Source organism: Diceros bicornis, chromosome 15 (assembly GCF_020826845.1).
Source record: "Diceros bicornis minor isolate mBicDic1 chromosome 15, mDicBic1.mat.cur, whole genome shotgun sequence".
Lineage (NCBI taxonomy): Eukaryota > Metazoa > Chordata > Mammalia > Perissodactyla > Rhinocerotidae > Diceros > Diceros bicornis.
Genome location: NC_080754.1, coordinates 3,602,793 through 3,615,397, shown reverse-complemented (window position 1 = coordinate 3,615,397; position 12,605 = coordinate 3,602,793). Strand labels below are relative to the sequence as shown.

The window sequence follows — 12,605 nt, the reverse complement described above, 5'->3', positions numbered from 1 at the left end:
TCATCAGATTATGTAGCACATAGCACAGCAGAAAGAAACCTATGTTCATATATGCTCTACTGATGTGTCCCAGAATAAATGGCAGATCATGAAGCAAATTATTTGTTTTTCATTAATCTCATCAATAAGACTGATTGTATGTTCATTTGTTAGAAAGAAACAGTCTCTTGTCCATTTCTTACTTGAGCATCATAAAGTATATAACCATTTAAATAGGCAAGTTTAAGAGATCTGTTTATATCCTAGGAGTTCATGATTTTTTTATTCTGACAGTTACTTGGAGAGTTTAGTGCAATATAGTGCAATATATCATGCCAAGTTAAGTGGCGTGTATTTGCTGTCATCAGGGTCCTCCCCTACCTCATTTATTGGATTATTTCCCTTGGTACCCCATATTTACATAAACAGCAGTGATGTTACTGTTCTAGGCATATACACTTTAGGCTTCTTCATAATAGTTGATTTAATCTGGATTTAGGTTGTGCACAACAAAAATTGTGTTTATTTACATTGGTGCCAGCACAGTGACTGGCAGACAATAGGTGGTTAGTAAACATTCGTAGATCTGAACTGCACTGTGCTTGAATTTTGAGTCATTTCCAATGAATGGTGTCTTTTCACAAACTTCTTGGACGGCTTCCATTTTCCATGAGTGCTGTTTGTCATTGAAACAGCAGAGGTCCGTGTTGCTGCATCTTTTCTAATCAGAATGCAGATAGCCTTCCTGCTTTTCCTTTGTCCATCTGCATCTCCCACTACCTCTGTTCCTTGCACATTGCCTAGGCTAGAGGTGTAGGATACAAGCATTCCTTAATGAAACTTTAATGCTGTGGATCTGTGACAACCGTATTTTGGAGTTACATTATTCTTATTCCAGCAGAATTATGAATCATAAAATTTTAGAGCTTCAAGTCATATTAGTGATCATCCAGTACAACCATTTTATGAACGAGGATACTGGGGCCCAGAAAGAGGTCATTATCAAAGACTAACATTGATGATTTTAAAATAAAGGACAACTTAAATTTAAACTTCTCTTCCACATATGGTCCACCCCTTGTCCTTCAGAAGTGTGGACATCTAAACAGCTATAGTTTGTTACTCTGTGTAGATTTTGGCAGGAATTGCTAAAAGGAAAGAGCCATTTAGATGCACTTTTCCATTTGCCTTGTCCTTGGTTAATTTTGCCACTGATCTAGGATGAAAGGGTGCAAGGAAATTCAAAGATTGATACATTTTTTTGAGGATGGCCGTTGATTGGAACCCAGAGCTTGCATATATTCCTATTTTCCTCCTTTCTGCACTCCAAAGTTCATGAGGAAAACAAGGACCAAATTATATGAGAAAAACATAATGTAGATCTACCTTGCTTAACATAGTTTTTAGTTTATAAATATATGTGCAATTAAAAGATAATATTTAATTATATTAGGGAATTTGGTATTGAAGGGAATTCTCACATGAAGATTTGTTTTGTAAGCACATGATATAAACAAGTTATAATACCTGCATATCTAGATTTTCAGTTGTTGGTTTTATTTAAAATGTAGTGTAACTATAGCACCTTCTTGCTGAAACTAGAACCATCTTCAACAAATTAAGCCAGAGGTCCAGTTCAGCTTTGCTTTTACATCTAAATTTCATAATCTGTACATGGTTGCACTAAATCATCTCTAACATCTGTGCAAATGTCAGGCCAGTTACTGTTTCCCAACAGCAGAGTAAGAAACAGAAGCAGAAATTATCTCCATTAATTCATTAAGGATTTATTTTTCCCACCCACACAACAAGCAAGCAGAAAACAGAAAACACCCAAGATACAAAGAGAAATCAGAAATCTGACTGTGTGCTTGGTGGTCCTGGGGGTGAGGTGGCGGTTCAAGTTCTCCGTGCTGAGTGGGAGGATGGTGACTTTCTCAAACACAGAGACACTTCCAGGTCCACACTAAACTGGTGAGTGAAATGTGCCTTGTGTGTTTTCTAGACATTCTGCAGACTCGATGGGTGAAAGCGTCATCCTCCTCTGCAGGTCTCCCCAGAAGCATCCACATCCTGAATCCTGAAGACTTACGTATGCTATGAGCCCAGTCTGGGAATCTCCTGAGCATGGAAGCCTGAAATCCGGTCCTGGCAAGCCTTTCCTAGTCATTTGGCAGTTGGTCCAGAGGTTCGTAAACCTGCTGAAGTGAGCAGGCTTATTTCCAGCCTCCAGGGGAATCAAGAGCTTTTAAAAACTGTTTATACTGACTCTACTCAAACATTACAGGTGTTCAATAAATATTTGCAATTACTAATAATTTAATGGTTGTTTACTAGGCACCAGGCCCTGTGCTGGGCATTTTATGTGTATCTTCTCATTTAATGCGCACAACAATCACAGCGGATAAGCGCTCTTGTCAACATCCATATTTTGGTGAAAAGAAAACAGACTTAAAGAGGTTAAGAAATTGTCTAATGTCACAAAGCTGGTCAGCTCACCCCGGTATTCAAGTTTGATAAGTCAGTTATTCACCCTGGGCTCAGTTCTCTTGCCTGAATCGAGCTGCTGTCTTTCTCTTCCTCTTTCAAACTTCCCTTTCACCTGGGTCTGTGTACCATGTGACTTCATTGGACAGGTAGTTCTGAAAGCAGGGGATTTCTAGCGAAGGCCGTGGATGCAGACATTACCTGGTGCACAAATGCATTTAGGCGCCACGCTGCACATTAACAAGTTGCCTGTGTGCCTCCGCCACTGCTCTAGTGGTGCCTCTGACAAAGATCTCCTTTGATCAGGTATTCTACATGAAAATCCAGTCGTATTTGAATATTGCATTTGGCTATTACCTTATTTTATTTATGTACTGGATATGAATATTAGTTTACCAACTCAGGCGAAAGAGATACAACTACAGATAGAAAAACAGATATCATATCGTGCCTTTAGTCTGTCAGGGTGGTAGAAATTTAATACCAACTTGGGGCTCCCACCTTTCTCCTGTGCTGTGGCTAAATTCCAAGGCATTTGGCGATGGGGTAGGATTTGAGAGCCGTTCTGGTCCTTGAGTCAGCTTTCCTTGCAAGTCTCTGCTAAGAAACCATCATTTGCTGGTCCCAGGCCAGGTTCACCGGCCCACACACGTCGTTGCTATGATGTCCCTGCTTCCTGTCCGTGAACTTCTTCGCAATACTTGACGGCTTAGATTCATTCTGTTGCCTCTCTGCCACACAGTCCTCTGAAAACACTAAGGCTGTCCACGACCTTATCTGCTTAACGCAATGTTCCCCAAATTCAGTCGTCTTCATACTACATAAACAACTTTTTTTTTTTTTTTTTTTTAGACATAGACTGTGTGAAAGTAATTTTGACATATTTTGTGGATGTACTGCAGGCAGTAATGTGTGTGTACTCAGTAAGTGGGCGGGGGGGCTGTGAGTAAAGTTTTACTCAATATATAAACAACTTTTTTATACATCATGTATATTTATATGTTTTTTGACACATCTTGTACCTTCAGTATTATTAACTTCATATTTTTCTTCAATTAAATGGAATTTATTTTGAAAGTAAACTTTACTACAGTAAATAGGAAACCAATATCACCTGCTATAAAACGAAGGCAGCCTCAAACATAAATTACATGAAACCCAAACCATGTCATTACCTTTTAGAAGAGTACGGTCAAGGCACATCCTTCTTGGTCTAAAGTTAGGCAACAAAACCAGGAAGACTGTCTGCTCCAATGAGAGTGAGGTTGTGGGAGAGGAAATAAGCGGGTTAATATTTAAAAAGTGTAATCTCATGGCTGTTCACAAATTTAGAGGTACGGCAGTGTGATAGGGGGAACACAGGACTGGAACGCCTGAGTTATAGAGGTCACAGTCAATAACTAGCGTTGACCGCGGACAGCTCGCCTTACTCTGCGGACCTCGCGAAAACATGAAGCCGTCAGCCCACAGCCGCCTTTGGCGCACAGACGTGCCCGCCCTCCGCCGCGGAACTACATCCCCCACAATGCCCCGCGCGGCGCCGGTGCTCACCACCCCACCGTCCCGCCTACAACCCCCACAAGTCCCTGGGGGCCCGAACACCGCCAGCCGCTCCGCTCCGTCCCGCCTACAACTCCCACAAGCCCCGGGGCTCCGGGCCCGGCGGGCGGGGCGGCGCGAGGGCGATGGGGGGGCGGGCTCTGCGGGAAGTGCGTCAGAGAAGGCGCGCGGAGGGCAGGGGCCGCGGTCCGCGCTGGACGGCGAGGCCGGCGGAGCAGGAGGATGGGCGGTGAGTGCGCGGCCGGCGCTGGGGCGGGCGGGGGCCGCGTGGCGGGCCGCCGTTGCCGGCGGGTGAGAGGGGCCCCCGTGCGCGGCGGGGCGGCGGGGCTGCGGGGCTGGACGGCGGTCCCGGCCGAGCGGGCGAGGCGGGGCCTGGCGCGGACGGGCCCCTGGCCGGGCCGCGGGGGCCGCCTCGACCCCCGGCCCGCCGTGCGCCCGCCGGGTGACAGCGCCCGGGGTCCGGCCGGGCGGCCCGCCGCCGTGCCGGGACCCTCCGAGGTCGGGAGCGCCCGGGATGGAGAGGGTCGTGAGGACGAAGGCTCAGAACCGGCTCTGCGGCTCCTGCTGACGGTGTGAGCGCCGGCCCCGGCTCCCCCGTCCCCTGACGCGCCGGCTCCCGGGCGCCTCTGCCCGGCGTCGGGGGTCTCGGCGGACGCTCCAGAGCCCGACTCGGCTGGGCCGCCCTGAGTCATGGTCCTGCGGCCATTTACCGCTGCCGTGCAGCCTTCCACGCCTTGGGAGGGCTCCTGTTTTCCCGAATAGGAGGGATCGTTTAGTTTGCAGGTGAGGAGGTTCAGAAGTACGAGGAATGGGGAGAGTAGATGGGAGTGAAGATTCGGCAGCGCAGGGGAGTTGGCTCAGCCTGAATGGATTAGGGGCAGATTAGTATCTAGCGTATTACATGTTCTCTGCTGTTCTGTGCGCCTGGAACAACCTTTCTCTGTGGGTTAACGAGCATCTTCAACTCTGTCTTCCAAATAGCTCCCGACTCTTTCCCTTGTTTTAGAAGGTTTCCCTCCTCAGAGGAAGAGCCGATTTCCTCTGCTTCCTTTCCTCTGCCCTTTTCATACTCAAACCCAGAACGCTCAATGCTCTGCAGCTTGTATAAAAATTCAGTCTGTAATTACAGAGGTGTGCACGGCGCGTTGCTGACTCGGGCATGTCTGTTGTTTGTATCTGTAACGTGTATGTCCACTTCAGTGTTGTCTGTTTTAGTGTGCAGGTGATAGACTAGAGAACAAGACCTCTGTCTCCGTAGCGTCCTGGGTATGTGAGCATCCAATAAGTACTTTCATGATCATGAGTTTTGTTTTGAACTTAAGAACATGCTTGCTATTTTTTTTTTTAATTCCTCAATAATCATACGTTACTTTAAAGAGCCAAGGGATGGGGGAATAGGGTCAAGGGTGATTTTGAGATAATTCCTTTGAAAATAATCTCTATTTGTCCTTGAGGTCTAACTTTTCATCTTTCTTCAACTTTTAAACAGAGCAGTCTGAATGCCAGAATGGATAACCGTTTTGCTACAGCGTTTGTAATTGCTTGTGTGCTTAGCCTCATTTCCACCATCTACATGGCAGCCTCAATCGGCACAGACTTCTGGTATGAATATCGAAGTCCAGTTCAAGAAAATTCCAGTGATTTGAACAAAAGCATCTGGAACGACTTTGCCAGTGATGAGGCAGATGAAAAGACTTATAATGATGCGCTTTTCCGATACAATGGCACAATGGGATTGTGGAGACGATGTATCACTATTCCCCAAAACACATATTGGTACAGCCCACCAGAGAGGACAGGTATTTCTCTTGTTTTACCTTCTGTCGCCTTCACCTACTCAGTAATAGACAAAGGCATGTGATGAGGCCCAGTTACGTAGAGGCAGGTTTGTGGGTTTTTGTTCTCCCCAAAGAAATCGATGTTATGTGTCTGTTCTCTCCCTACCACCTTCTCTCCCTGACTTCCATGGATTACCATGGAGCTTATTAATATTGGTTGGATGAGGGACTGTCCTTATCTTGGGAGAACCATTTTAAATCTTTGTATTTATTTACCCACTCATTAAAATTCTTCGTTAATCTCGCACACGTCGTGAGGAAATAGTTGGAAAAGTACATTGGAAGACTTTACTTGGTAACTGGTAAAAGAACTAATATGCAAAATCAAGTCAACAAATATAAATTGGTACTCCTTTTATGTATTAGCTGTGTTTTAGTAGATGTTATCATTTGCCCTCTAAATCTTAGAGGATATAATTTGACCAAATCTACATTTAAATCTGTGCGTATTTGAGGCTGTTTTACGACAATCTTGATAGAATTTCTAGGTTAAAATATGCATTACAGAAGTAAAAAAGAAATCTAAAGAAATTGTCTCAGGTTTATTTTGCAAGCATTGTTAATATTTAAAAATTTTAATTTCCAGTAGTTAAAATGGATGCTTTAGAGCTCTTTGTAAAAAGGGAAAACTTTACAATTTGTTTCTGTTTATGACTACTTCTCTTGGCCTCTTAGTGGGAAGCACTGTATTCACATCATAGCAGAACAGGCTGAGTTACCATTACAGCAAAAGGATGATGGTTGTGATTATACATGGAAAAAAGAAAGTCGTTGTCAAAAGAGGGGAAAGATGGGGGGCTGGCCGGCCCGGTGGCGCAAGCGGTTAAGTGCACGCGCTCTGCTGCAGCGGCCCGGGGTTCGCCGGTTCGGATCCTGGGCGCGTGCCAACGCACCACTTGGCAAGCCATGCTGTGGCGGCTTCCCATATGAAGTGGAGGAAGATGGGCACGGATGTTAGCCCAGGGCCAGTCTTCCTCAGTAAAAAAGAGGAGGATTGGCAGAAGTTAGCATAGGGCTGATCTTCCTCACAAAAAAAAAAAAGAAAAGGGGGAAAGTTGGTTAAAATTAATTGTAAAATGTTCAGTTCTACTTATGAGAGCATAGGAGCACTTGATACTTGAATCTTAGAATCATTTATCGTTCATTCAACAAATATTTATGACATGCCTCCATGTTCCATGGCCGAGTAGCTTGGAGGACATGAGAGAAAAACAGACATCCTGGGGAGCTGATGTTCTAAGAAGGAGTGACAGGCAGTAAACAGAATAAGAAAGTGTAACAGTATAAACAGAATAAATAATTATATAGATGTTAGCAGATGACATGTGCTCTGGGCAAATACAGCAAAATAAAGGGGATTTGGAAATACATAGGGAAGGGGATGTTGGTGGGTGTAAGTTATGATATTCAGTGGTATAGGCAGGATAGGCTTCAACAAGAAGACACCACTTGAGTAAAGACTTGATATAGGTGAAGGAGTTGGTCATATGGGTAATTGTAGAGGCTGGGGGGATCATGTAGGTTGGAAGGAACAACCACTGCAAAGGCCTTGTGGTGGGAGCATGCCTGAAATAGTCAAGGACCAGCAAGGAAGCCACTGGGCTGGAATGGAGGTGGGGGGAGTGTTGGGTGTGCTGTCAGACGTACTCTAGAAGTGGAGTAGGGCAGGTCGTGCAGGATTCCCTAGGCATGATGAAGACTTTGGTTTTTACTCGGAATGTGGTAGAGCCATTGGGTGGCTTTGAGCAGAGGAGAGATCATCTGGTCATCTAGGCTAATGTGTTGAAAACAGACAGGCGGCAGGCAAAGGTGGAAGCCAGGAGACTGGTTAGGAGGCTGTTGCACTGATTCAGATGAGAAATGATTGTGACTCAGACCAGGGTGGTAGCACTGAGCATTGGCTGGATTCTAGGTGTATTTTTTTTCGTGTGAGGAAGATCAGCCCTGAGCTAACATCCATGCCAATCCTCCTCTTTTTGCTGAGGAAGACCAGCCCTGAGCTAACATGTCTTGCCAGTCCTCCTCCTTTTTTTCCCCTTTTTCTCCCCAAAGCCCCAGTAGATAGTTGTATGTCATAGTTGCACATCGTTCTAGTTGCTGTATGTGGGACGCCGCCTCAGCATGGCTGGATAAGCAGTGCGTTGGTGCGCGCCCGGGATCTGAACTCGGGCTGCCAGTAGCAGAGTGCAAGCACTTAACTGCTAAGCCACGGGGCCAGCCCCTCTAGGTGTAGTTTGAAGGTAGAGTCACTAGGATTTCCTGATGGAATGCGTGGGGGCAAGAATGACTCAAAAGTTTCTGGTCTGAGGAACTAGAAGGATAGAATTGTCATTACCTGAGATGGGGAAGATGGGTGGAATAGGTTTGGGGGAGAAGATCAAAGTCCCTGTTTATTTCAGGCCCTGCCCCGCCTCCTCCTCCTTCTTGGTCTTCTTACCTGTCTGTTCTCATTCATTTTACTCCTACTTTTTCCCCTTCTTTGTGCCCATGTCTTAAGCCCGCCACTGAGAACCGCTGGCACCCATTGGGCATTGATGAAACCTGTGTGTCACTCAGGGCCAGAGAGGTTGCTGTCCCCTCGGAGACATGTTTCTGTATCACTTTATTTCAGAGAATAATTAGTAAAAGAGATTTTTGTTAAATGTTTATAATTAAAACAATAAGCAATCATTGTTATTCTTGTTCCAGAGTCATTTGATGTGGTCACAAAATGCATAGGTTTAACGCTGACTGAGCAGTTCATGGAGAAATATGTTGATCCTGGAAACCATAATAGTGGGATTGATCTACTTCGGACCTGTGAGTACTTTGATCTCAGCAGGACAATCGGGGGAAAAAGGGAAATAATTTTATTTGCCTTTTGTTGAACTCTGTTTTTTGAATAAGATGAATTAGTACATTGTGTCAACTTGAAGTAAGATCTCTAACGGTATCCCAATGAGCTCTGTTCTGTTGGTATGATATTTTAGAAGTGAGATACATACTTACCACATTGCAAATATGAAGTTGAGAGAAGCAGCTAATACACTGGATGACAGAATCCGGACCCCTCAAAAGATGTTATTAGTGGGCCCATTTAAAGAGGAAATCTAAATAGGGATAAATAATAAATTCCTGTTTGAGTTAAACACTTCAGCTGAGTTCAAATAGGAATATGTGAAAAAAGTTGAGTGCAAGATCTCTATGAGTCAGCTGAGGGTCAGGCCTGCCACAGTGTTCATTGAGTTGTAGGTTGTAGTAACAAAAGTGTATCTGTTAGGAACATTCTATTCCTGGATGGTTGGGCTGCCCAGGAAATACTGTCTTCAGGTTTGCCCCTGGTTTCCAGGCTAGAGAGACTTCCTGGAGCTTGCCTGGAAGAAGGACCGAGTCATGAGAGGAAGCATTGAATAATTGGCATGTACTCAGCTTTGCATTGCGAATGATAGGGGGAAATTTATTTCTAGCAGCGTTTGAAGAGAAGTTAGAGAAAAGACTTGTATGTGGTTCCAGAAAGTGAAACCAGCACTAAAAGGTAGGATTTGGTTTAGAGTTGATATTAGTACATTGCTAATAATTAAAATCATTTGGAAGTGGAATGGGAAGCTTTGTCAAGTCATCGGCTTTCTTATGTTGTTGAGGGAATTGATCATAAGTAAAACTGCCCCGGGCCCCAGGGCGTAGTGGTTAAGTGCTTGCTCCGCTGCTGGCCGCCCGGGTTTGGATCCTGGGTGTGCACCGACGCACCGCTTGTCAGGCCATGCTGTGGCGGCGTCCCACATAAAGTGGAGGAAGATCGGCACAGATGTTAGCTCAGGGCCGGTCTTTCTCAGCAAAAAAGAGGAGGATTGGCATGGATGTTCGCTCAGGGCTGATCTTCCTCACAAAAAACAAATAATAAATAAAAATAAACCTTTAAAAAAAAAAAAAAAACTGCCCCTTGTTGACTGCCTGGCATAGACCAGGTGCTCTGCTCTGCTTTGTGTATTCTTTCCTGGAGCTTTTACTGTCACCGTTCATTGACTTGTTTCCTGCCTGAGATCCTGTAAGGACTTAGGTTTGTTCGTATGTAGAGCCAGGATGTTTTCCTTCAGATGCTGGCTTTGCACTTACTGCGTTACCCTGTACAAGTTATTTATCCTCATTTGTAAAATGGAGATGATAATAATAGTACCTTCCTCCTAGGATCATTGGGAGGATAATACACACAGCATGTGTAGAACCGTGACGCGTAGTAGGCCCTTAGGAACTGTAAACTGTTCCTCTCCTTCTACCTTTATCAGCAAAGTTCGCATCCTTTTAAACAGTGTGCTTTAGAAAAGAAACCGCAATATGGAAGGACTTCGTTCTCACTTTGTGAGAAAAGATCTAATTAGAATATGAAGGAAATTGCAGTTGTGAGAAAACTGTTTGAAATCATGGTGACATTTCTTTCTCTCTCTTTGTTCAATCAGATCTTTGGCGTTGCCAGTTCCTTCTGCCTTTCGTTAGTCTGGGTTTGATGTGCTTTGGGGCTTTGATTGGCCTTTGTGCTTGCATCTGCCGAAGCTTGTATCCCACCATCGCCACCGGCGTTCTCCATCTCCTCGCAGGTGGGTCTTGTCTCATACGTACCTGTCATCTTCTTCCTGTCTCCTTAGAGACAGAGAGTTGTCATTCTTAAGCATTCACATATTACTGCCTGTCATGTTGCCGGAAAAGCTCTTCCTGTGCTCTTACCTGCCATGTTTTGTTTTGTTTTCTGAATTTTCCTCCAAGGTCTGTGTACTCTGGGCTCAGTGAGTTGTTATGTAGCCGGAATTGAACTGCTCCACCAGAGGCTAGAGCTGCCTGAGAATGTTTCCGGCGAATTTGGATGGTCCTTCTGCCTGGCCTGCGTCTCAGCGCCCTTACAGTTCATGGCTTCCGCTCTCTTCATCTGGGCTGCTCACACCAACCGGAAGGAGTACACCTTAATGAAGGCGTATCGCGTGGCATGAGTGGGAAGCTGCCTGCTTTACAATTGCCGTTCTTATTATTTTTTAATATTAATATGTTCCCTTGTCTCCCCCCCCCATTGTTTTTAAATTTTTTTTGTGGATATACCATTTTATCCTAAAAATCCATTTTATTTATTCACACAGACAGTGGTTTCTTAATGCCACTAAAATTTATATAGATTACTCTGAGTGAATCCATCTTTCAAACAAACTGATCTAGGTTCAGAGTGCAGACAGAAGGAAATGGGTAGACACTTGGCACAAATTTGTGAAAGAAAATTGATAGTGGGAAATTGACCCAAAGCAGGTTCTGCTGATGTCTGTTAGACTTTTCAGTAAAGTAACTTTTTCATTCATTTGGCAACTCTATAGTTTCGTTGGGAAACCTCTTATCCTTGTCAAAACTTAGGCTTGCTTTGCTGTTGTAGATGATCAGTCAGCCAGAGGTATTAGTGCTATTTTCCAAGACTTAAGCTCTATAAAATAGGGAAATATCTAAGATCCTTTCCCCTAAATGTTGGCATATAGCTTCATCCGAGGTGGAATATGGCAGCTGTTTGTCTACACTGTTTCTGTCTACAAGAAAGGAAGCGAAAAATGTAGTGTTTCCTTGAAATTTTAGCTTTGGATCTGCAAGAATTCCAATTCAGCCAGACAAGAAGACTGACCTTATTTTACGTTTTTTTTTTTAAACTCTCCTTGAGATGTCAATAGGACTTTTGGTACCACCAAACCATTTTGGATTTTGCTCCTTCCTTCACACATCAGGCTTATTAAGAGAGCTTTCTTTTTAACACTGTATCGGGGTCACAGAGTAAAAGTCTGCAACTGCTATCTATTTATTCCAGCTAAGTACCATAAAGAAAGTTCCACCATAATGACCCTCCCCAGCTAGGAAAACTACCACAAGACCTAAAGTTTCGGCTGGTCATTAACTTCCGACTCTGGTCTTTATTTCTTGTGGTGAAACGATGTGCCTTTCCTTGCCTAAATCCCTTCCTGATGTGTATCAATGTTATTGAATGTCTTCGAATTCAGTCATTTTTTATAAATATGTCTATAAACATTGAACTTTAAAAAAATCTTATTTATTTATTCCATTACTGTAGCACTTGACAGATTTTAAAAAATGTAACTTAGTAATTTCTTACAATATCCTAAATCTGTCTTTTTTAAAAAATAAAAAAGTGAGACGAGACACTGAATTGTGTATGGTGTCTGGGTTGATGTAAATCTCAATACCTCAGGATAAAGAAATACAAGATTCTGAGTGAGGATCTCTGTGGTTCTCTGTGGAAAACACATTGTTGCTCTGCAGGCCTATCCTAATGTCCAGTTTGGGTCTCTCTTTTATCTTCCAGAAAGTGTGGGAACTCCTTGCCCCCATTAGAAAAGAAGAGACTCTTATCTCTTATGTTTCAGAGTTTTAAAACCTGTGTTCAAAGTAGTTTTGTGATCTGTGCATCAAACTTAATGTGGCTGGTTTTTCATAAAGCCACTTAATGGCTGTGGCTGTTTGTGTTCTACATTAAAGAGATGATCAGGTCAGCTTCTGACACCACAAAGCCAGTGTGACTCTGCAGCCGATTATTGCCTGTGAGACGGCTGGTTACTCAGGTCTACCTCCTCCTAACTTGAAGTTTCATTGCCTTCCAGCATCTTCTGTGGAAGGTAGAAGAGCTAAGTGAACAAACACAGAACACTTTTGGGAATGGAATTTTAAAATTATTGCCCAACATGACATTTTTGTATTGGGAAGTTATTTATTTTAAACCGTGCCTGC

General features: G+C 43.9%; 1 protein-coding gene across 2 annotated transcripts; it reads left to right on the top strand.

The window, feature by feature from the left end:
- The first annotated feature begins 4,183 nt into the window (after nt 1–4,183).
- On the top strand, nt 4,184–12,027 carry CLDND1 (claudin domain containing 1). 2 transcript variants are annotated; one of them, XM_058555661.1, is made up of 5 exons: nt 4,184–4,255; nt 5,516–5,825; nt 8,553–8,663; nt 10,298–10,435; nt 10,602–12,027. In XM_058555661.1, the coding sequence occupies exons 2-5, from the start codon at nt 5,534–5,536 to the stop codon at nt 10,820–10,822; spliced, it is 762 nt and encodes a 253-aa protein (XP_058411644.1). In that variant the 5' UTR covers nt 4,184–4,255; nt 5,516–5,533; the 3' UTR covers nt 10,823–12,027. The 2 variants fall into 2 exon arrangements, with proteins under 2 accessions (XP_058411644.1, XP_058411645.1); XM_058555662.1 differs by lacking the exon at nt 4,184–4,255 and adding an exon at nt 4,659–5,292.
- Nucleotides 12,028–12,605: the final 578 nt, after the last annotated feature.

Bases quoted from the DNA above. Each gene is read 5' to 3' on its own strand.
- CLDND1 (XM_058555661.1), top strand. From the start codon at position 5,534: ATGGATAACCGTTTTGCTACAGCGTTTGTAATTGCTTGTGTGCTTAGC. The intron at 8,664-10,297 runs GTGAGTACTTTG...TTGTTCAATCAG, and splicing joins GATTGATCTACTTCGGACCT to ATCTTTGGCGTTGCCAGTTC. The intron at 10,436-10,601 runs GTGGGTCTTGTC...TTTTCCTCCAAG, and splicing joins CGTTCTCCATCTCCTCGCAG to GTCTGTGTACTCTGGGCTCA.